The sequence below is a fragment of the Panthera tigris genome, chromosome B2, assembly GCF_018350195.1.
Source record: "Panthera tigris isolate Pti1 chromosome B2, P.tigris_Pti1_mat1.1, whole genome shotgun sequence".
Lineage (NCBI taxonomy): Eukaryota > Metazoa > Chordata > Mammalia > Carnivora > Felidae > Panthera > Panthera tigris.
Window position 1 is genome coordinate 3,751,355 of NC_056664.1, and position 22,375 is coordinate 3,773,729.

Sequence of the window (22,375 nt, forward strand, 5' to 3'; positions counted from 1 at the left end):
AGCATTGGTACCTGTCGCGGGGGCTGACTCCCCAGCTTCCTACTCTGGCCTCCACCTGAACACGAGAAACTTCGGGATCCTTACCTTGATTGGGCCGAGTGCGCCCTTTGAGGCCTCTTGGCACTGCATCCTCCAGCGGAGGGTGTTTGACAGGTCTTGGCTTTTCCTTCCTGCCTTCGACAATGTGGAGTGTAGTGAGGGGTTCATACGGCCGCCCTGGGCTGGTGTATTTACCTGGTCTACGAAGTAGTAGCGGCAATTTACGTCCAATCCCGAAATTGACCGGTCAGGATTTGGGAAATCTACAGAGCAGCTGGCTGGGGGCCACTCTTAAAGGGCAGCAGTTGATGCAGTTAGGCATATCAAGACGGCAACCTACCCGGAACCCAGGCGTGGGTTTTCCCATTTCATTCTCAAATGACAGGAAGCGAACTGGGTTCCTGCGTTTGATAGGGCATGCGCACACTGATGTTCATGAGGGCGTGCTGAGTCGTGCGTGGGAGCAGTGAGGTGGCAATGCGTTTATTTCTTTACTGAGCAATACATCCTCCAGTAAAGACCGTCATCCTTTCTGTGCTGGAAATGGAGGTCGGATACCGGTACCCCAAACCTGGGTTCCACAGCAGTTCCAGAATTCACCATGCAGCAGCACTAGCCGCGGTGTGGGCAGCAGCCTGTCTGTAGAGCTGCGCGGGGCGCCAGTGCACCAACCCTGGGGCCTGGAGTGAGAGCTGAGTACGTTCAGCACGCCGCCCCCCCCCTCCCCCCGGAAATCGGCTTGTTGCAGCTCCTCACTGAAAAGTCGAGGTTGTGCAGAATGTGTCTACACCCCGTATGAGAACCATGTAGTCTCTAAGGCAGGACTCAGAGCTTTCACAGGTGGTGGTGAATAATCTGTTAATCCTCAAAGAACCAAGGAGGCAACAGCTCCCAACTTTGCTCAAACAAATTCTGAGTCCTATGACAATCACCAGCGCCGTGCAGGATTTGTACGCGCAGTCAGGTCTTAGGGACATTGGTAATGGGGAACTCTTAGCCTCATCCCAGGGTTTATCCAGCTGTGAGGTTGAGGAAAGGCTGGAGGTTTTTCAGGAAGGAAGCGAACAGCTCTGCGTGTCAGTGGAAACACACATCCCATGGCCGGAGCCACAGGACGGGGATACCAGCATTTATTCAGCAAACACTGGAGACTCTTGGTGGGGTAAATCCTCGGCTACAGAACCCAGAAGTCAGATTTCAGAAACAACGGGAACTATGGTTCAGTCAGTGCAATACTTTTGAACCTTGAAGCAACCTGGCAAATGATAATAGCAACACCGTGGGATTCCTTTGTGACTATTCAAAAGGTTATTAGGCTTCCAGATAGCATAGCAGCACTTTTGTGTCTTAAAAAATGTCATTTTAAGGTGGGCTGCAGGAAATACAGAATAACACAAAACTGCCAGGGGCGGGGGCAAAACAACCTGGTACATGGAAGTTCATAACAGCTTTATTTGCAATAGCCCTAAATTAGAATACACAGTGATACATTTGTATCTTTCAATGGGTGGATGTGAAATGTTTTCATACACCCACACATGGATTCCTGCTGGGTGATAAAAAGGGAGGTTAGTGATCCAGACAACAGCTTGCATGGATCTCAAGGGCTTAAGGCTTAGTGGAAAAAGCTACTGGGGAGGAACCCATTTTCCTCTACACTTGGAGGTTCTTTGGCTGTAAATTGCTACAGAAACAAATTGACAGGAGAAAAATAAACTTAATTATGTATGTGTGAGAGCCCCATCAGAATATGAGACCCAGGGGTAAGTCTGTCAGTTGAGATTTATTTATTTATTTATTTATTTATTTATTCATGCATTCATTCATTCAAGTACTTATTCATTTATCTTGAGAGAGAGAATCCCAAGCAGGCTTCGCCCTCAGCACAGAGCCTGATGTGGTACTCGATCTCAGGAACTGTGACCCGACCCAAGATCAAGAGTCAGATGCTCAACCGACTGAGGCACCCAGGTGTCCTGTCAGTTGAGATTTATAGGCCACCCTGAGCTAAAGGCACAGAGACCTGTGGCTTCAAAGGGAAATAGGGCAACCCACAGATAGGTGTTTCATTCTGGTTGGGCTGCCCTCACAGCAGGGCGACAGAAGAGACCCCTGAGTTGGAAGACGTGCGGTCACATAGGGATGATCTGTGTGATCTGACCAGCTTGTCAGTTGGCTTTTCTCATTTGTGAAGTTTCTGATCAAGGCCTTTGTCCAATCTCTAGATCGTTTTCCCATTTTTGTTATCGATTTGAATAAATATTGATTAATTAAATTAACTAGATAAATGTGGATTAATGTATTCTGGATCCTAGCACTTGGTCGATTTTAGATTCATATCATTTTCAGTTCTGTGACTCGTAGTTTCGCTTTTTACGTAGTCGCCTTTATAAACCGAACTCCTTGCTTTTAAGATGGGTACAGTTGCACGTACCCATTTGTTACTTTACGTCTTTTCTTTTTTCTGTCTTATTTTAAAAATGTCCTCTCTAATCCCAGGTCATGATGATATTTACTTATGCTGTTTTCTAAGAGTTTATGTTTTGTTTTTCACATTTCCGTTTTTAATCCTTGGGGTGGGGGAGCTTTAATTTCATTTGTTTTCCATGTGGCTACCCAGCTTTCCAAGCATCATTTATGGACAGCATCATATTTTCCCTGCAGGTCTCTTTAGAAATTTTTTTTTAAATGTTTTTATTTATTTTTTTTTGAGAGAGAGAGAGAGAGAGAGAGACAGGACATGAGCAGGGGAGAGGCAGAGAGAGAGGGAGATATGGAATCCGAAGCAGGCTCCAGGCTTGGAGTTGTCAGCACAGAGCCTGACGTGGGGCTCGAACTCACGAACTGTGAGATCATGACCTGAGCCGAGGTCGGACGCTTCACCGATGGAGCCCCTCAGGCACCCCTCCTTGCAGGTCTCTTATGCCACCTCTGCCCCATCTAAGTGCTCCTGAGTGTGAGGGTTTCTGGGCTCTCTGTTATGTTCCGGCGGTCATCGTGCCTGGAATTTTACCACTACATTGTTTTAACCATTATGCTTCGATGATCTTGACCATCTGGTAGCTGAGTCCATCTTATCACTTGTCACATAGAAAGAGATTAAGTATTGATTTGATTATGAATCCAAACTGAGCATCTTAGAGATAAAATAATTACTCCTTTTACTCTGGAAACTACGTTCTACTATGGCAAATGTAGTTTAAGTTCCCAGGTAAAATCTCAGTCAAATTTTCACAGTGTGACAAAGGAAGGTTAAGGCTACTTCACTTAGGTTTTATTAGTCTTGTATTTGTTTCCTGTGGCTGCTCTATCGAATTAACACAATCTCAGTTGCTTAAAAAACACCCCGAAATTTGTTAGCTTACGCTTCTGGAAGTCAGAACTCAAAATGGGTCTGAGGAGTTACAATGGAGGTGTTGGTAAGACCGCATTCCTTTGTGAAGGTTTAGAGGGGAATTCTTTGGCTTGCCTGTTTGAGCTTCTAGAGGTCACCCACATTCCTTGGCTGGTAGCCCCTTCCTTTGTCTGCCAAGCACATGGCTCCAGTCTTTGCTTCCAAGGCCACTTCTGTGACTCTCATACCTCCTTTCACAACAATCCTGTGGTTGCACCGGGCTCCCTTGTGTAATCTGGAATCATCTCCTAATCTCCAGACACTCCATTGAAATGTTTATTTATTTTTGAGAAAGAGCAAGTTGGGGAGGGGGAGAGAGAGAGAGAGAGAAAGAGAGAGAGAGAGGGAGAATCCCAAGCAGGCTCCACATTGTCAGCGCAGAACTCAACATGGGACTGGAACTCACGAACCATGCGATCATGACCTGAGCCAAAATCAAGAATTGGACTCTTCTTTAATTTTTTTTAATGTTTATTCATTTTTGAAAGACAGAGAGAGACAGAGCACAAGCAGGGATGGGGCAGAGAGAGAGGGGAACACGGAATCCAAAGCAGGCTCCAGGCTCCGAGCTGCCAGCACAGATTCCGACGCAGGGCTCGAACTCATGAACCGCGAGATCATGACCTGAGTCGAAGTCAGACGCTCAACCGACTGAGCCACCCAGGCGCCCCAAGAGTTGGACTCTTAACCAGTCGAGCCACCCAGGCGCCCCACCCCAAACCCTCCATTTAATTCCATCTGCAAAGTCCTTTTCGATCAGGTAACATATTCACAGGCTCTGGGGATCTGGACCCATCCTCATGGGTGGGCTGGGCTGGGTAGTATTCTGTCCGCCATGACCGCAAGGACTAAAGCCTTTTTGCCTCTGTGGGGGTTCAGAGCATGCCATCTCGATATATGCTGCTTCGATATTGAAGTGAAATCAAGGGGTGCCTGGGTGGCTCAGTCGGTTAAGCGGCTGACTTCAGCTCAGCTCATGACCCCCAGTCTGTGGGTTCGAGCCCCGCGTCGGGCTCTGTGCTGACAGCTCAGAGCCTGGAGCCTGTTTCAGATTCTGTGTCTCCCTCTTTCTCTGACCCTCCCCTGTTCATGCTCTCTCTCTCTCTCTGTCTCAAAAGTAAATAAATGTTAAAAAAAAAATAAAAAAAAATGAAATCAATTTGACTTGATGATCAACATATTGATTCTTTTCAGCTGAGGCACTTGAAAAACAGCAGAGGCAAGAAGGGTGCTCTGACCTTCCTTTTTCTTCCCGAAAGCAGGAGATTAAAATTCCCTGTCCCAGGAGGAAAGAATATTCTTATCGGAGACGGGACCTGAGATGGAGAGAAATCTGTAAAACCAGACCTTGTTAAAATACCCCTTATCTTTCTTCAGCCTCCCTAAAGCATTTGAGCAACTTTTCCAACCTAGTGTGTAAATACACACGCCTAGCCACGTTTTTGGGTCTTCGTTTTCCTGTGAAGGTTCCCGTGCACAGGTAAAAGAAAATTTGTTTTTCTCCTGTTAAGTTTACCTCTCCTACACATCACTGTTGTGAAACAACTTTAAGTACCTAAAATACACAAACTCTACCAGAAAGTATTTAAAACCATTTAACACTTTTTTTTTTTTTTTTTTTTTTTTTTTAATTCAAAGGTAGGAACCAGAAAGGCTGACTCTGGTTGATCACACATGAAGGGCGAGGGCAAGGGGATAGACTGCGTTCCAGGGAGGGCTGTGGGACCAGGCCTGAAGACACTTCCCAGTATAAAACATCTTTTTTTTTTTAATGTTTACTCATTTTTGAAAGTTTTTATACTTTTCGTATAAAAGTTTATTGGCAGCCTTTGATAGCTTATTCATTTCACTGACTCAGTCATTTCACTGAACAGTCTCTGCTGTCTCGTGCTTCCATTTCGAAGAGAAGTCTTTCGAAGGTGAGACCGATTGGTGGAGCCTGGCCACATATATCTCCATTGTGGCTGGGAGGGAGCCTGAGCATTGCCCTTCGGAAGCCTCGGTAAGTGAGGCCAAGTTCTAAGCTGGGAGCTGAATGCATTTATAAAGGAAATCAATGGACCAGTGGTTTGCAAATATTTTCACTCCAGGTTCCACGGTAAAAACAAAACAAACAGAAACACATGTACTTGAAACTAAAATTTTATGGGGTGATATTTTCATTTTTTACACAAGATGGTTGATATTTTCTATACATTTCCTTGCTTTTAAAAAAATTTTTTTTAATTTTTTTTAATTTTTGTGAGACAGAATGTGAGCAGGGGAGGGGCAGAGAGAGAGAGAGAAAGACACAGAATCTGCAGAGGCTCCAGGCTCTGAGCTGTCAGCACAGATGCGGGGCTTGAACTCACAAGCCATGAGATCATGACCTGAGCCGAAGTCGGATGCTTAACCAACTGAGCCACCAGGGCACCCCTGCTTTTTTTTTTTTTTTTTTAAGGCTACATCAATGGATAGAGGTAAATCCAAATTTTAATCTTAGATTCAGAAGTGCAGCCAATAATTCTGAATAAACATACCACTTTCACTCAAAATAATTTGGATTAATTTGGGTGATTAAGTATTTTCGTTAAAGATCTGTTGCCATAGCTATTTTTCACACTGTATAAGTGAATCTGCTAAAAATATAATACCATACACTTTTAGGAAATCTACATTGTAGGTAAGTGTAACCCTAGCTACAGAACTGAAAAACCGTTTTTTTTTTTTTTTTTTTTGGCATGACACGTAAGAAAGGAAACATGAGCCGGAATGGCTCAGTTGGTTAAGCCTCCACTTTGGTTCAGGTCATGATCTTGTGATTTGTGGGTTCAAGCCCCATGATAGGCTCTGTGCTGACAGCTCAGAGCCTGGAGCTTGTTTTGGATTCTGTGCCTCCTTCGTTCTCTGCCCCTCCCCCGCTCTCTCTTTTCTCTCTCTCTCTGAAATATAAAGATTACCAAAAAAAAAAAAAAAGAAAAGAAAAGAAACCAAATGTGGAGCTCCCCGTCCCCCCCCCCCCAAAAGGCTGCTGCTAATACCTCTTTTATTTTCTTTCTCTTATATAAACACATGCTGGCAACATAAAGTTTAGGAATTCTATAGCAAAAATTGCTATCCCAGTAAATAGTGATGAAAAACTGGCTCGCTTTCAATACACATAAGCTTATGAAAGTAGCATTTCTGTGAGAAAATTTTGGGTTAGGGTTGGGACCCATCAAATTATTTTCATTACAAATTAAGGGCTTGCAATCTGCATCTTAAAAGTCTGCAGTGGTGGGGGGCGCCTGGGGGGGCTCAGTTGGCTGAGCATCCAACTTCAGCTTGGGTCATGATATCACAGTTCGCGGGTTCGAGCCCCGCATCAGGCTCTGTGCTGACAGCTCGGAGCCTGGAACCTGCTTTGTATTCTGTGTCTCCCTCTCTCTGTCCCTCCCCTACTCTCGCTCTGTCTTTCTCTCTCTCAAAAGTAAACATTAAAATAAATAAATAAATAAATAAATAAATAAAAAGGCTGCTGTGGTGATTGGCACTCACAAGCCCGATATTTGTGTAAAGGAAAATGGTAAGAGGAAAAAGTTCTAGGGGGGCAGATAATATGATTTAAAGGGGAGCAATTTGTATAAAAGTTTATTTGTGGCCTTTGATAGCTTATTCATTTCACTGAATCATGTAGTCATTGCACAGATATTTACTAAGTGAATAACATGTGCTAATAATTTATCTGGGTCCTGAGAATGTTAAGATGAAGATATTGTCCAAGCCTTCCAGAAATCTCGAGGGGAAAACGTATTAGTCATCACCAACAACTGTTTAAGGGTGTAGTAGCACCCGAGTTGGAGAGGGGACTCTGAAGTTGTGTTGGGTACTTGTGTGGAGGGGTGTGTTTTTGGCTTGGGAGAATCAGGTGAAGTTCTCTTGAAAGGGGTGAAGGGATCCGGATATGCCCCCCGAAAATATGCTGCTTTATAGAAGTGCGTATACAAAGCGTAAGGATGAATTTTGTGTTGAAAGCATTTGGGTTCCTGAAATCTCTCTTTGCCTGAAAGCAGATCTGCTGGAAGCCGAGCTATCAAACCAGCCTGATGGCAGGGCCCGGGCGGTGGACGGATGGGGACTGCAGGGTGGCCCACAAGTACAAGTACAAGTGAAGCTTCTTGTACTCCCGCTTTCATGTAATTTGGCCTTAGCGTTGGTCGGGGCAGCCCCCCTACCAATGAAAGTACCTGGGGAATTGTCGGTTGGGGAATTGCCCACACCAGGCCCCCCGGGAAAAGAACCATTGGGGAAAGAAATAAGATTCCGCAGGGAAATTGTGCAGCCCCACATCCAGCCCTTGCCACACCCTACAAAGACTTCTCTACCTAAAGGAAGGATGGGCCCATATATTTCCCAGCCAAGGAGGGGACAAATGGGTTCAAAATCCCCACTCCGGCAAAAAAGAAACGTATCTATGGATACAAGTTACTCCAACCCCTAGGCCCGCTTGGCTCCCAGGAGGCATTCCAGATGATAACTGGACCTGGTGGGTTAAGGTACAGAATGGTTCATTAGTTCCTAGGCATACATTGTCCCTCTGGGAACACATGAGGGGTGGGTTCCCAAGGCCCTCTTGGCTCCCTCCCCGCAACCCAGACCAAAGCGAATACCTTTGTTCCTTGTAGTGCAAATGGTTCAAAGAAACAATTAAAAAGTCCTATCCCTGTAAACCTTCCACTTGAGGTGTGGAGAGCTAGATGACCTTGAAAGGGCAGGAGGGAACGTTACAAGAAAATAACTATGTTGTTCCTTTATGGGTGATCACACAAAGGAACATTTTTAGAATTAGTTAATGCCTAGAAACATCGATAACGTGGCTACAAGGAATTTGCTAACACATATAATGCCACCCTTGCTGCAATAAAGCAGCCAGTCTAACACGCTGTTGTTGTCTGTGTCCATTTATTTTTTTATTTTTAATTTTTTTCGCCGACGCCGTTCATCCTTCAGGAACCCCTGGGCCTGCTGGGGCTGGACCTTGGCACAGATCCTCTCAAAATAACTCGGTTGTCCAAAATCAGTCCGCTCCTCAGAAGCAACTCTAGTGTCTTGTTGGAAAGGAGAAATTGGTACCACACCCAGACAGACTTTGTCAGAGACTATCACACCTGCCATCTATTCTTTTAGGGTCCATGTATCTTTCAAAAAGTCATTTGCTTTTCCATAAGAGCCCTTCTTGCCTCCCTGTCCCCTACTAAATTAGGTACATACACCCCCAAACTCTGACTTCCGCTTTGAGTTACCTCCCGCTGAGTGCTCTTTTGTGCATCTCTGATACACAGGCTCAGCTTCTGTCTGTTTTCCTTGTTAGGCTGTGTGTTTCCTTAGTCTTATGTACAGGGCCCCCGCAACGAACCTACGAGGGAGCGGTTCAGGAAGAAGATCCTGGAAACCTCCAAAAAGAGCCGAAGGTTCTTTATGGATGAAGAAGTATATGTAAAGGAGACGGCTGATGAAAAGAAAGTTCCAAGTAGGATGAGTTGTTCCGTATTCTCAGCTAGAGAAGTCCGTGGGGGGTGGGGGAAGGGGTCTGGAGATGGCCTGTGCAGGTGAGCCAGGACCAGGTAAAGCACAAGACTTGGATTTTATTCTGCAGATGTTAGGAGAACCAGTGAAGGCTTTTTATTTTTTGTAGTCTTGCCCAGATGGCATCATGAAATGTGTAGTCACTCAGGTCCCTGCGGCGAGGCAGAGGGATTGTAGCTGGGAAGGACGCAGGCGGACAAGTGTCAGGACCCTGCGGTCATACAAAGGCACTGAGAATAGGATTGGAAGGCTGTGTAGAAGAGGCATAACTTCCCTCTACCCTTCCAAGGTCTTTGGCTGGGCCAGAGGATGAAACTGACATGAAACAGATTAACAGGAGAAAGCATACAAATGTTATTTAGTGTTTTTATGTGTCCACTGGGGTCTTTACAGGAAAATGAAGACCCAAAAAGTGGTTAGGCCTAAGTGCTTACATACTTAGGTTGTAACAAAGATTAGGTTGAATAAAGATGAGTGGTCATGAAATAAAAACAAAAATAGGAGAGGGGGGTTAAGGGGTTATTTTAACAAGGTCTGTTTGTATAGATTTCTCTCAGCCCTGACTCCTTATTTCTGGTGATGAGCGTTCTTCTCTTGCTGATATAGGGGTGACACCTTTCACACGGGATAATTCTCTGCTTTCAGAGAGAAATGGGAAGGTCAGAGCCCCATTCTCGCATCTGCTGTTTTCCAAGTGCCTTTAGCTCAAATAATCCTCATGCCTAAGTGCCATATTTTGGGGTGGCGTATTCTGCTACTTTTCAGCTGATAACTCGGTTCTTTTCTGGGTGCCTGGATGTCTCAGCATCGATGGAACAGTCAGGAAGAGATGGCTCAAGGAGGATCTCTGGACTGATGTGAAGAGAACACCCATTTGTTCATTGGAAAGAATCACAAGCAGAGGAATCGGGCCCAGAAAACAAACCGAAGTATCACGGAGAACACAGGATCTGGGTCAGGAAGAAAACTACCACAGAAACGGGAGATTGTGGAGGGAGGAGTGATGCAACAGGATCAGCTGTAGCAGGGATGACATTTTTTGTGATTTTGGATCTGGAAATTAGCAGGTCACTGGTAACCATGGCAAGGGTATTTTTTTTCTAAGTTTACTTTATTTTTGGGGAGATAGAATGCGCGCAAGTGGGGGGGTGGGCAGAGAAAGAGGAAACGAGAATCCCAAGCAGGCCCTGCGCTGTCAGCGCAGAACCCCATGTGGGCTCGAACCCGCGCGAATCATGAGATCATGACTTGAGTTAAGCTTAACCGCTTAACCGCCTGAGCCACCCAGGTGCTCGGCAAGGGTATTTTTAGTGAGTGGTGAAGTCACATAATCATGAAGAGTGACTGAGACGTGGACCTACTCAAGATTACTTGGAGATTTAATAAAATGTTAAGGACGTAGTGAATGAGAGGTATGGGTTAAGTTGATACTGAATTATAGATATAGATAGAGATATATAGATATAGAGATAGACATAGAGGTATAGAGATGGGAAGGAGCCAGTAGAGGAATATGGAGACTTAATTTGCGCCATCACTGTCAGATTAGGATATGCACCTAGCAAACTTGTCCAATCAAAACTTACTGGTGGTATTTGTGGGCCCTGTTAACAATGAGGACAAATACGAACTCCGTGTCAGAAAACCGGTAGCACGGCAGGTCCGGCGTGGCCTCAAGGCCAGCTGCCTGCCGGACAGGAAAATGGAGAAGAGTGCAGTCGCTGGCGAGAAAGCCCGCGCCATAAAGCCGCCAGAACATACGCACTGGAGGCAGCATTCTCCCAGCTGAGACTTCCCTCCCCTGGCTCCGCGCACATGACCGTGGCCATGTCACGTGGCTGCCCGCCTGCAGTCAGAATTAAAGGGAACACGGACAAACCTTCCTCGGTTAACAGCTCTTCCTGTGACCGAGTGGGTGGCCCTGAGAAGGACCTTTTGGGATTACGCGGAGGCTGCAGGTGCGAAACTTAGCCCCCGAAGCCGTAGAGGGTGCGGCCCTGGCGCTTGAGCGCGTACACCACGTCCATGGCCGTGACCGTCTTGCGCTTGGCGTGCTCCGTGTAGGTGACGGCGTCCCGGATCACGTTCTCCAGGAACACTTTGAGCACCCCGCGGGTCTCCTCGTAGATGAGGCCGGAGATGCGCTTGACGCCGCCGCGCCGGGCCAGCCGCCGGATGGCGGGCTTCGTGATGCCCTGGATGTTGTCGCGCAGCACCTTGCGGTGGCGCTTGGCGCCCCCCTTGCCCAGGCCCTTCCCGCCCTTGCCGCGACCTGACATAACTGCAGTAGCGAGTCGTCGCACAGTGTGGTACCTTACCGGCGGCTGCAGCCCTTTATATACCACGGTCGCGGACCTTTTAGGAAACCGGAACGGCGCGGGCGGGAACGAGTCTGTGCCCCGCCTCTTCCCACTTCCGCCTTGCGGGCCGCGGCTGAGGGGGCGGGGCGCGGAGCGCGGGGGCGGGGCGCCGGCAGGGGGGGGGTGGGCTGGTCTGGCGTCCGTTTCCTCGCGCGGGTCAGAGCTGTCGCTTCGTGTGGCTAGTCCTGTGCCTGCGGGGGGGGGGGGGGGGGGCGGGGAGGGGGGTCTCAGACAATCGGCATTGGAGAAGTCTCGTAACCTTGTACCATTTATAGAAAGGAGGCGGTGACCCTACAGGTGCCTATGAAAGCGAGGCATTATTTGTAATTGTAATTTGTAAATTACAATTTGTAATTTGTAATTGTAATTTGTAATTGTAATTTGTAGTTGTAAATTACAACTTGTAAACAATTAAAATTAGCTTTTAGATGCGAAGTTTCTTTTAAAAGTAAAATAATGACTTCTTACAATTTTAGCAGCATTTATTTAAATTTGGTGGATCATGAAACAATCATTCCCCTCTGGCAGAACATATACGTTTACCTGATTTTCAGCATTCTTGATAAGGAACTCTAGGAAGGGGAGCAAATGTGAATTGAATTTCTATTCTGATTCCAGATTTATAAAGCACTATTTGCATTGTAAAGATGAAGAATCCCAGGCTTGGAGAGCTAACCCTGTTCTCCTAAGTGGTATTTTACCGGATAGAACTGAGGTCTTCTAATTCTGGTCTTAGGATCTTGCCACCTACCACAGATCTATGTCAGTAAAACATTGCAGATACATCATGCTGAGTAAAAGTTTGCCAATTAACAGGATTAATAAAAATAACGCTAAGAAACTCTGAAACTCGTCCAAAGAGTTAAGGTTAGTGAATTAAGGCGTCACACAGATGACGCACTGATATGCTTAATAGACAAACTCCAACAGTTACGCATCTTCCATACATTCACATTAAGAACCTGACTTCTACGTACTATAAAAGGTAATTAAAAAAAAATTCCTTCTCTGCTGGTACTTACGATATAGGCAGTCAGAAGATTATTCATTTCCCTTAGTCAGACACTATTTGAAATATAGCTCAGTTACTGCTACCTGCAGACTTAACACACAGTGATGTCCCAGGCACCAAAGAAGAATCACTAATTTCTTCGTTCAAGAACTTACATGCCAAGATCGGTGTATAAATACCAGGTCTGCAAAGACCATCCTACACGTTCTTTCAAAGAACTGAAAGCTTAGGAGAGGGAAGAGAAAAGGAAACGGTGAGGAGTCAGACATCAGCTCAGAATACTAGTTTCTGCCTGGCAGCAATGGGTGGACCAGCTGTATCTCAGCAACATGAACATCACCTGGGAGCTTAAGACACACAGACTTTCAGGCCCCACGCCAAGTCTCCTGAATTGCTAGGGCATTTTTAAAAGGATCTTCAAGTGGATGGTACGCTTATTCAGGTTTGAGAAGAGTGGTTTTAAAGCTGGGCTTCCCAATGTTGGCCATTAGGCACAAGTGCTCATTTAAATTTCCATTAATTAAAATTCAATCAAATTCAAGATCTCTTTGGTCACTCCAGCCACATTTAACTGCTCAATAGCGTATGTAGGTAGTGGCTGTCTGTGTGACAGTACAGATACAGAACGTTTTCATCATTGCATGTAAGTTCTCTTGGGTTGTGCTGTGACAGTGAACTTCTTCTGAGGAACTTCTAGTCCAGACTGGGAAGGGTATTTGAAAATGAGGCTTACTGCAGGAAGTGGGGGTTGGAATATTTTCAAAGTGTGATAGAGCGTAGGCACCTTCTGGGTATACCAGATCTAGATAGAGAAGAACATATAAGAAGGAAATTGGAACTTTGACATTGTAGTGCGCTTCTGAGGAAATACAATGAGATATGGTTCACCTTGGAGAGGAGTTTCAAGTGGGAGAGTGTCCTCGGATGAGATCATCGTGATAGGAAATTAAAATAGATGTGATTTCTTGTGGTCCTTCTGAACACATCTGGTTCTAACACAATGCTCTATCTGCTATATAGCCTTTGTTTTTAAATCACTCGTTTGGTATTTATTCAACATAGTCCCTTTTCTCCTTGAACTTTGAAATTCACTGAATTTTGGAACATTTAAGCATAGCTGCTGTGGGCTGACCTGCTGAGCACTATCTAGACCTCTCACAGTGGTTTACTATGAGGAGAGGGAGGTTAACACCAAAATGGGGAGAACAAGAATTCATAAGTGAGCTACCCATCACCCATCTAACTGGAGTTCCTCTCAGTTATTTTTACATGTATAAAATAAACGGTTCAGGTCTCGGTCTAACGGAAAAAATCGATTGTTTTAACATATATACAGATTTGGGCTTCAAAAGTAATAAACACAACTTTTTTGGTGTGGGCTACGAAAATAAAAGGGGGGACGTTTCAAGTGTATAATACCTGGGGGTGAGCCAGCTTTCTAGATCCTCGTCCATGCTACAGTTACAGAGAGGATAAGTACCTGGGTCTCAGACAGTAGAAGTAACTAGAACAGCCAAACCCCATCCTTGTCTAAACATTTGGGGAAGAACTTTTCAGGTGAAATCAAGTCTCAACTATTGTTTCTCTAGGAAGGGCAGATGTTACCTACAATTAAGGAAATAGCCCTGATGTCCTCTACCCTTATGTGGGAACCAGCAAGAGTTGTACAAGAATGCAGTGGTGACATCTACTGTAGGAACTTTTCACCTATTTTCTTTTTAAGGTGTATTCATTTTTCAGAGACAGAGAGAGAGCATGAGTGGTGGAGGGGCAGAAAGAGAGAGGGAGACACAGAATCCAAAGCAGGCTCCACGCTCAGAGCTGTCAGCACAGAGCTCGAAGCGGGGCTCAAACTCACAAACCGTGAGATCATGACCTGAGCCGAAGCTGGATGCTCAACCGACTGAGCCACCCAGGCCCCCACTTTTCACCTATCTGAAATTGAGTCTTTGCAACCTAGGGGACAATTCCACTGATTATTCAGCAACTGATGTTTTGACTACCATGATGACCCAAATGGTAAACTTTTAAAAATCTCAACTTAAATTCTATCTTTAGGTCTAGATAATATTAGCTAGTAGGCTCCGGTCTGAAAAGGGCCTGTAAAATGTTTGGGGCCACTGCTATTGCCAATGACGCTATAGAGGACGACAAACAGTCCCTTCTAGACACTCCTAAAATGCCTGCCGAGGGAGAACTAAATGCTGCATATCCAATCCTGTAAGTTTACCTCTTTATACACAGTATTTGTATTTGGTATATAACATGGGTTCAAGTCCCATAGACTTGTATTCAGTCAGTGCCAGCCAATACCTGACTGATTAAAAATAAGCCAAGTGACTTTTATGAAATTAGTTAAGTGTGGAGAGATGACATCTTTAAAGCTGATTATCCTATTTTGGATTTATGTGAGAAAATTCTTAAGTCATCATTGGATGGAAGCTGGAATAACTACATTTTTGGAAAGAAGGATATTTGTTAGAAGAAACATAACACCAAAATACTTATTTATTTTCACAAGCATGTAGTTTAATTTCATTATCTGATTATTTGGTTGATAATATTAAATTTGTGTTTCATTATCCAATATTTACCCAATTTTATTAGCTCTGTTGTGTTGCAAACTACAAGAGATGGAATAATAAAGTGGGTCATACCTGCCGTGAAATGTTTGTTCAACTCTTTTGGTGGGCATAGGTAGCCAAGTAAGTTAGGTTGTCACAGCGTAGTTCATAGTCTGTTAGTCAAAAGCCCAGGGAGAATTATGAAAGTCCAGAAAGTGATTTCAATGACATTTTTTTTCTTTCTAATCTTGTGTCCCTACTTGCAATGTTGAAAAAGAGTCAAATAACATTTGCACTTTAAATTTCATTCTGAAATACAGGAAACATGTACAAAATTCTATGCTAAATATTGGAGTTAAAAAATCTTAGGCTGTCTGTCATTAAGTAATTTAGTTTCAAGGAGACAGATGGGATATAAACACGTAGCTTTCTACTCTTCAACTCATATGATGTAGACCCACCATTCCATTGTTTCATGATTCTCTTTTCCTCTTTGCAGTTGATGTATAATGCCGATCCTAGGTCTGAAAAACCTATTATACAGTATTTTAGGAAAGCTGCTATTAAGAACTGTTTATCTGGAAAACCCATGGAGCCACCTCGCCCCCCATCCTTCCTGAAATGTTTAAATCCCCCAAATACGGGGATCAAAATCCAGTTTACACACTGATCACTCAAAGACTTAAAAAAGATTCTATTCAAAAAAATAATTATCCATCTTGTACGTAGAATTTTCTATCCCTTTGCCAATTCCCAGGGCTTAGCGCAAACAACTGCGGGAGAGTTGTGCTACTGCTCCCGAGAAAAAAGCGTTTTTCCTTGTATATTCGAATAAAAATGAGCTTACTTATATAAATTTGCAAAGAAAAGAATGTGCAGATCCATGTCCTGGAAGACAGACGTGCAATGGGAACAGAGAGAAATAGTATTTTTAAGGAAAATCTGAAAGTTGTCTCAGTTTGACCGAAGTTTTAAAGAGAGTTGGGGGAATCAGGAAAGTTTCAGGGTACTGGTTTTGAAACTAGGGGTAGCAAATAAGGCAGGGATGAAGCCTGAACACTCTCGGATCCGTTTCCCCCAAATCTCTAATTATTTCATGCCCAGATTTCTTACGTTTTTCTTCTTTTTTAAGGGGAAAGAAACACAGCCACACTGCAGAGCGGAGGAGCCCTTCTGAGCGGCGCGGCGCACGGCGCAGGCAACCAATCATCACTCAGCCACTCGCTATATAAACCCCCCGCCGCCGGCCTCCGAGACGCGCCGCCCTGACAGTTTGAGTTTACTTTTTGTCTTAGTTGGCAACGCGGAAGGATGTCGGAGACCGCGCCAGTCGCCCCTGTGGCGCCCGCACCCGCAGAGAAGGCACCTGTGAAGAAGAAGGCGAAGAAGAGCGGCGCTGCCGCCGGGAAGCGCAAGGCGTCCGGGCCGCCGGTGTCCGAGCTCATCACCAAGGCCGTGGCCGCCTCCAAGGAGCGCAGCGGCGTGTCGCTGGCCGCGCTCAAGAAGGCGCTGGCGGCCGCCGGCTACGACGTGGAGAAGAACAACAGCCGCATCAAGCTGGGCCTCAAGAGCCTGGTGAGCAAGGGCACCCTGGTGCAGACCAAGGGCACCGGCGCCTCGGGCTCGTTCAAGCTCAACAAGAAGGCGGCGTCCGGGGAGGCCAAGCCCAAAGCCAAGAAGGCGGGCGCGGCCAAGCCCAAGAAGGCTGCCGGGGCGGCCAAGAAAGCCAAGAAGGCCGCGGGGGCCGGCACCCCCAAGAAGAGCGCCAAGAAGACCCCGAAGAAGGCGAAGAAGCCCGCGGCGGCGGCGGCTGCGGCCAAGAAAGTGGCCAAGAGCCCGAAGAAGGTGAAAGCGGCCAAACCCAAGAAGGCGGCCAAGAGCCCCGCCAAGGCCAAGGCCCCGAAGCCCAAGGCGGCCAAGCCCAAAGCTGCCAAGCCTAAGGCGACAAAGGCAAAGAAAGCTGCGCCTAAGAAGAAGTGAAGGTTGTAGAGAGGTATGTCCTGCCTCCGAGTTCTCAAAGGCTCTTTTCAGAGCCACCCAACTATTTCAAGCGGAAGAGCTTAACTGGTATCTATCTGTGAGGTACTTTTTTGTTTCTGTTTCGTCTTACACTCATCCGTCGTCAGCCTTTGGTTTCCTTCCTCCCCTCTTGTTTCAAATACTCCCGCCGGAGCATGTGATTGGTCCGCTGCTTTCGAGTTCAGTGGCTCTAGAGGGACCTGCCGCCTCTCCTTGCAATTCTAATCTGTAAGCTCGTGCCACTAGGGGCTACAGTTCTCGAGAAGTTTGGTGGCTCTGAGAAGAACCTTTGACTGTTTCGGGCAGGGACCGTGAGTGGTTAAACTCCTCACTTGCCCTTGGCCTTGTGGTGGCTCTCGGTCTTCTTGGGCAGCAGCACGGCCTGGATGTTAGGCAGGACGCCGCCCTGCGCGATGGTGACGCGGCCCAGCAGCTTGTTGAGCTCCTCGTCGTTGCGGATGGCCAGCTGCAGGTGGCGCGGGATGATGCGCGTCTTCTTGTTGTCGCGGGCCGCGTTGCCCGCCAGCTCCAGGATCTCGGCCGTCAGGTACTCCAGCACGGCCGCCAGGTACACCGGCGCGCCGGCCCCGACCCGCTCGGCGTAGTTGCCCTTGCGGAGCAGGCGGTGCACGCGCCCCACCGGGAACTGCAGGCCGGCCCGCGACGAGCGCGTCTTGGCCTTGGCGCGAGCCTTGCCGCCCAGATTCCCGCTCCCACACGTGTTTAGAGAAGGGGCTGTTGCGTAAAAAGCCGGTCTGAAGACGGGGCTATTATAGTCACTGGATGTTTCCTAATGTTTCTTTCCCATTGGTTTGCAGATGTTGTTCTGAGTTAGCCAATCAGAAGGTACTCTTGACTTGCTGGGCCCCCAGTGGTAGAAAAATACTGCGCCAGTTAGAGGTTGACATTAAAACTTGTATATGTTGGGGCGCCTGGGTGGCTCAGTCGGTTGAGCTTCCGACTTCGGCTCAGGTCATGATCTCACCGTCTGTGAGTTTGAGCCCCGCGTCAGGCTCTGTGCTGACAGCTCAGAGCCTGGAGCCTGCTTCCGATTCTGTGTCTCCCTCTCTCTCTAACCCTCCCCCGCTCATGCTCTGTCTCTCTCTGTCTCAAAAATAAAATAAAACATTAAAAAAAAGAATTAAAAAAAAAAAACTTGTATATGTTGTGAAGCAGTAGAATATCTTGTTTTTGTTTTTTTTCCCCCCCTTGGTTAGTTTGAGGCCTCCTTTGGGGCACTATTCACGCTATTCTCCTATAAAGGTGAATAATTATTTAGCACCCCGAGGCTAAGGAACATTAAAAAGTGTAAAAGTCTTCTCTGGTGGTTTGCTATTCATCCTCTCTGCCAGATTTCCTTCCCCTGGATTCCTGAGAGGTCCCAGGGAGGCATGGTTGGTTTGAATATTTATGCCGAATAATGAAAGAATAGACAGGGTGAAACGCAATAAAAGAAAAGTCTCTGGGAGTCTGCGTGGTTTGTTAGAGAGTTCCCGGAGTTGGAGTTGTGGTGACCAGAGCAAAATATTTGGATTCTACATGGGTTGATCTTCCACCAGGGCCGAGGTAGGTTTTATTTATTTATTTATTTATTTATCTATCTATCTATCTATCTATCTATTTATTTAATTTCAAGGAAGTCCACTTAATTTTACTGGGAAATCTTGGCAAAAATCTGATCATTATGGGGCTGTAAAGGTGGATGGGGAAACATCTTTATTTTCTCAAGGAGTACATGCACTTTGTCATTTCCCTCAATTATGTGTGTAGGCAACTAATCACAATGCATTTTGCTAGTGCCTGTGGCTTTTCCAGTAATGACAACCACAGGCGTTTTCTTATCAGTTTCAAGTACTGAAGGTATTTTGAAATGAAGTTTGCACTCTGAGCTCTTGGCACTGACATTCATCATTACACCTGGTGCCCCTTGTTATTTGATGTGTCCCTGATGAAACACATCATTGCATACACATCCTTAAAAGAAATACACTTTGATAACTGCATTTTAATGTCGCTTTCCTATCCAGTATGCTTTAAGTATGGAGAAGGTGTCTAGATTTCCTCAGACTGTCCGTAGAGTCCATAGCAGGAAAGAACTCAGATACTGCTGATCACATCTCCAGCGGGCACAGATTACTCAAGGTTCAAGTCCCTTTTGGCTTTGTTTCTTGATTTGCAGCCTTCCTCCCCTACGCTTACGGCTTAATAGCTTATTAACATTTATTATTTTCAAACTTTGTTAAAACAGGCCTGGGGGATGTATCCGAGAGTATCTTTCTAGCTGTTCTTTTTTTTTTTTTTTTTAATGTTTATTTACTTTTTGAAAGAGAGAAACAGCGCGAGTGGGGGAGGGGCAGAGAGAGAGGGAGACACAGAATCCCAAGCAGGCTCCAGACAATGAGCTGTTAGCACAGAGCCCAGCGCAGGGCTTGGAACTCAAGGACTGCGAGATCATGACCTGAGCCGAAGTTGGATGCTCAACCGACTGAGCCACCCAGGCACCCCTCTTCCTAGCTGTTCTAAGCAGGGGTTCAACTTTTCCGAATCACAGCTGCAGCTCATAATTTCTTCTTTCCCGAAAGAGCCCCCCAGACTCTTTATGACAGTGACTTGTTTGAGGATGAGATCTGGATAAGTGGGGGAATGTGACATATTGACTCAAAAGAATCTCTTTGAAGACAAGAGGTTGTATGGATCGGAAAAGAGAAGTGGCAGGAGACCCGTGCGCTTTCTCGTACGCGGGATGAGAGAGCTCACTTCTGATGCAGAGCCAGGTGGGATCAGAGAATGAGGCCAGCACGGGGCATTCAGTGAGTGGTCAAAATTACTACGGAGTGTCTCTGCAGTGCCTTACAGTTTACAGGACGCTCTGTCACCACCTCCCTATGAGGCTCTTGCATTGAGTCTATTTAAAATGCTGGTTTCACAGTTAAAAAAAAATTGGGGCTTGAGGGTGCCTGGGTGGCTCAGTTGGTTAAGTGTTCAGCTGTTGTTTCAGCTCAGGTTAGGTAGAGTCCTGGGCTGGGCTCCGTGCTGACAGTGCGGAGCCTGCTTGTGATTCTCTCTCTCTCTCTCTCTCTCTCTCTCTCTCTGAAGAATAAATTAAAAAAAAGAAAGAAAAGAAAAAGAAAATTGTGGCTTGGAAGGATGATCTGCCCAGAATTGGCTTGTCACTGAACAGTGGACCTGGGTCTCAAGTACAAGTTTCTTTGTTTCTAGTTCGTAGTGTGCCCCATGTATTATATCAGCTACAAAGGGAGTGGAGTTCTTGGTTTCATTTTCCGCCTTGTCCAGAAGGTAGTAGAGTTATTGTAATTCTGTTTCAGGCCCGTTGTGACTTAACTACTTCACAAGCCCTTTGGAATGCCTCAGACACAGCTAAGTATGATTTAATCAAGGTCCTAGTTTTTCTATGGTTTCCGTATATTCGGATTCGGATTCCTTTCCCTGGGACAGGACAGGGTTTTCACAGGCATCAGAACTTATTTAAATCTTTTTCCATCTCCCCCAATTTTTGTTACAGCTGACGTCCTGGGTAAGGAAGACCACCTCTGTCTTAGTGTTCTGCACCCAGAGGACGAGGGAACAGGAAGCTCATTCCCAGTCACCGTGTTTCATCACTGACCACGTCCCTGGGACGGTCTCCCTTGAGGGTCTCTTGAAATGCTCATGCTTGGGTTTCTGATGCTCTCTTAGTGAACCAAGATGGTCTGTCCGTTATTGTTGCAAAAGCCCAGGTTTAGAAAAACCTGAGACATTGACACTTACAGATGGCAACCATCAGACAGGAGCCCCTGTGAGTAGTTCTCTCAGAAGCACACAACCAACCAATCAATCAATCAATATAAATACAATTTTCAGGACCAGTCTGAAGTAACCACTTTCTCCTTCTGCTTAGTAATTGCCTGACTTCTTACAACGGGAGGCGGCACCCTGAATTCCTGTCATTGTATTGAGGCCCCAATTGTTCCTGTCACTCAGTCACTAAATCAGGTTGATGTTTATTTAGGGTCTCGGTAAGTGATCTTTCCGCCTTTCTCACATGCTCTCTGTATCTTCTCCGGCTTGGGATGATTCTATTGTTTCCTACCCAGGGTCCTAATTCTAGTTTATCCAGCCCCGAACTCTGAAATTCTGGTCATTCTGTGATCTGTCTTATGCATAGGGTGACTGGCTTCCCATTGCCTTAGGTTCAGGTGGGAACTTTGCAGTCAAATTTTTTTCCATAATAATACTTTCTGCTTGCATTAACTAGCACTAATAACAACTCAAATTTTCTTTTCAGTGCCTTCTCATTTGCTCTTTTGTTTTTCTTTTTCTTTTTTTAAACAACTTTCTTCCCCTGCCATTCTCTCCTCTCTGCCTAGGAGAGTTTTCCCAATTCCACTTCAAGTTCCATCTCCTTGAATAAATTCCCCTAATTAACATGTCTAGCCTCTGATAACGTGCTTTGATGACATTTAACAATTGGGTGCCATTATTATCAATGGCAAATTTATAACGCTTCTAGTCTTTTCTCTCATTAAACTACACCTTAGGGCCTCAGTCATGGTTTTCCACTACTCTAAGGTTTGTGTTTTTAATTGACTAAGGTTTTTTGTTGTTGTTTTTTTCCCCCCATAAGTGTTCTTTTTAATCCTCATTCTCTATTTAACCCATTACCCCCCGCCTCTGGTAACCACCAGTTGGTTCTCTATAGTTAAAGAGTCTGCTTCTTGGTTGGTCTTTCTTTCTTTTTTCCCTTTTGTTCATGTTTTGTTTCTTAAATTCCACATGTGAGTGACATCATATGGTATTTGTCTTTCTCTGACTTATTTCGCTTAGCATTATACTCTCTAGCTCCATCCAAGTTGTTGCCAAATGGCAAGATTTCCTTCTGTTTTTATGGCTGAATAATATTCCATTGTCTATATACCACATCTACTTTATTCATTCATCTATCCATGGACACCTGGGCTGCTCTCGTAGTTTGGCTATTGTAAATAATGCTGCAATAAACAAAGGAATGCATATACCCCTTTGAATTAGTGTTTTTTAAAAAATCTTTTGGATAAATACCCAGTAATGTGATTATTGGGCCTTAAGGGAGTTCTATTTTTAACCTTTGAGGAGCCTCCATACTGTTTTCCACAGTGGCTGCACTAATCTGCATTCCCACCAGCAGTGCGTGAGGGCTCCTTTTTCTCTACATTCTAGCCAGCACCTGTTGATTCTGGTGTTTTTAATTTTAGCCATTCTGCCAAGTGTGAGGCGATATCTCATTTTAATTGACTGAGTTTTTAATCCTGTCCAAAAGGTGGGATTATCCCCAGATATTAATCAGAATCAGTAATTTTATTTTCTGTCTTTCAATGAAGGAAGCCAAGAGTAATAAATCTCTCTGCCCCTTTTATGCCCCTCTTCCCCATGGCTTGACTTAGGTATTACGTCCCTTACTTTCTGA

At 45.5% G+C, this 22,375-nt stretch overlaps 3 protein-coding genes across 3 annotated transcripts; 1 reads left to right on the forward strand and 2 right to left on the reverse strand.

The window, feature by feature from the left end:
- Window positions 1-10,898: 10,898 nt before the first annotated feature.
- Window positions 10,899-11,293, reverse strand: LOC122238522 (histone H4). The gene has a single exon (XM_042985561.1). It carries the CDS (start codon window positions 11,254-11,256, stop codon window positions 10,945-10,947), a length of 312 nt encoding a protein of 103 aa, XP_042841495.1. The 5' UTR covers window positions 11,257-11,293; the 3' UTR covers window positions 10,899-10,944.
- A 4,889-nt stretch (window positions 11,294-16,182) lies between these two features.
- LOC122238512 (histone H1.3) lies at window positions 16,183-17,452 on the forward strand. The gene has a single exon (XM_042985521.1). The coding sequence runs from the start codon at window positions 16,225-16,227 to the stop codon at window positions 16,891-16,893; it is 669 nt and encodes a 222-aa protein (XP_042841455.1). The 5' UTR covers window positions 16,183-16,224; the 3' UTR covers window positions 16,894-17,452.
- On the reverse strand, window positions 17,246-18,841 carry LOC122238477 (histone H2A type 1-E-like). Its single transcript, XM_042985402.1, has 2 exons — window positions 18,832-18,841; window positions 17,246-17,667 (listed from the first exon to the last, which is right to left on the reverse strand). Exons 1-2 carry the CDS (start codon window positions 18,839-18,841, stop codon window positions 17,261-17,263), a joined length of 417 nt encoding a protein of 138 aa, XP_042841336.1. The 3' UTR covers window positions 17,246-17,260.
- Window positions 18,842-22,375: the final 3,534 nt, after the last annotated feature.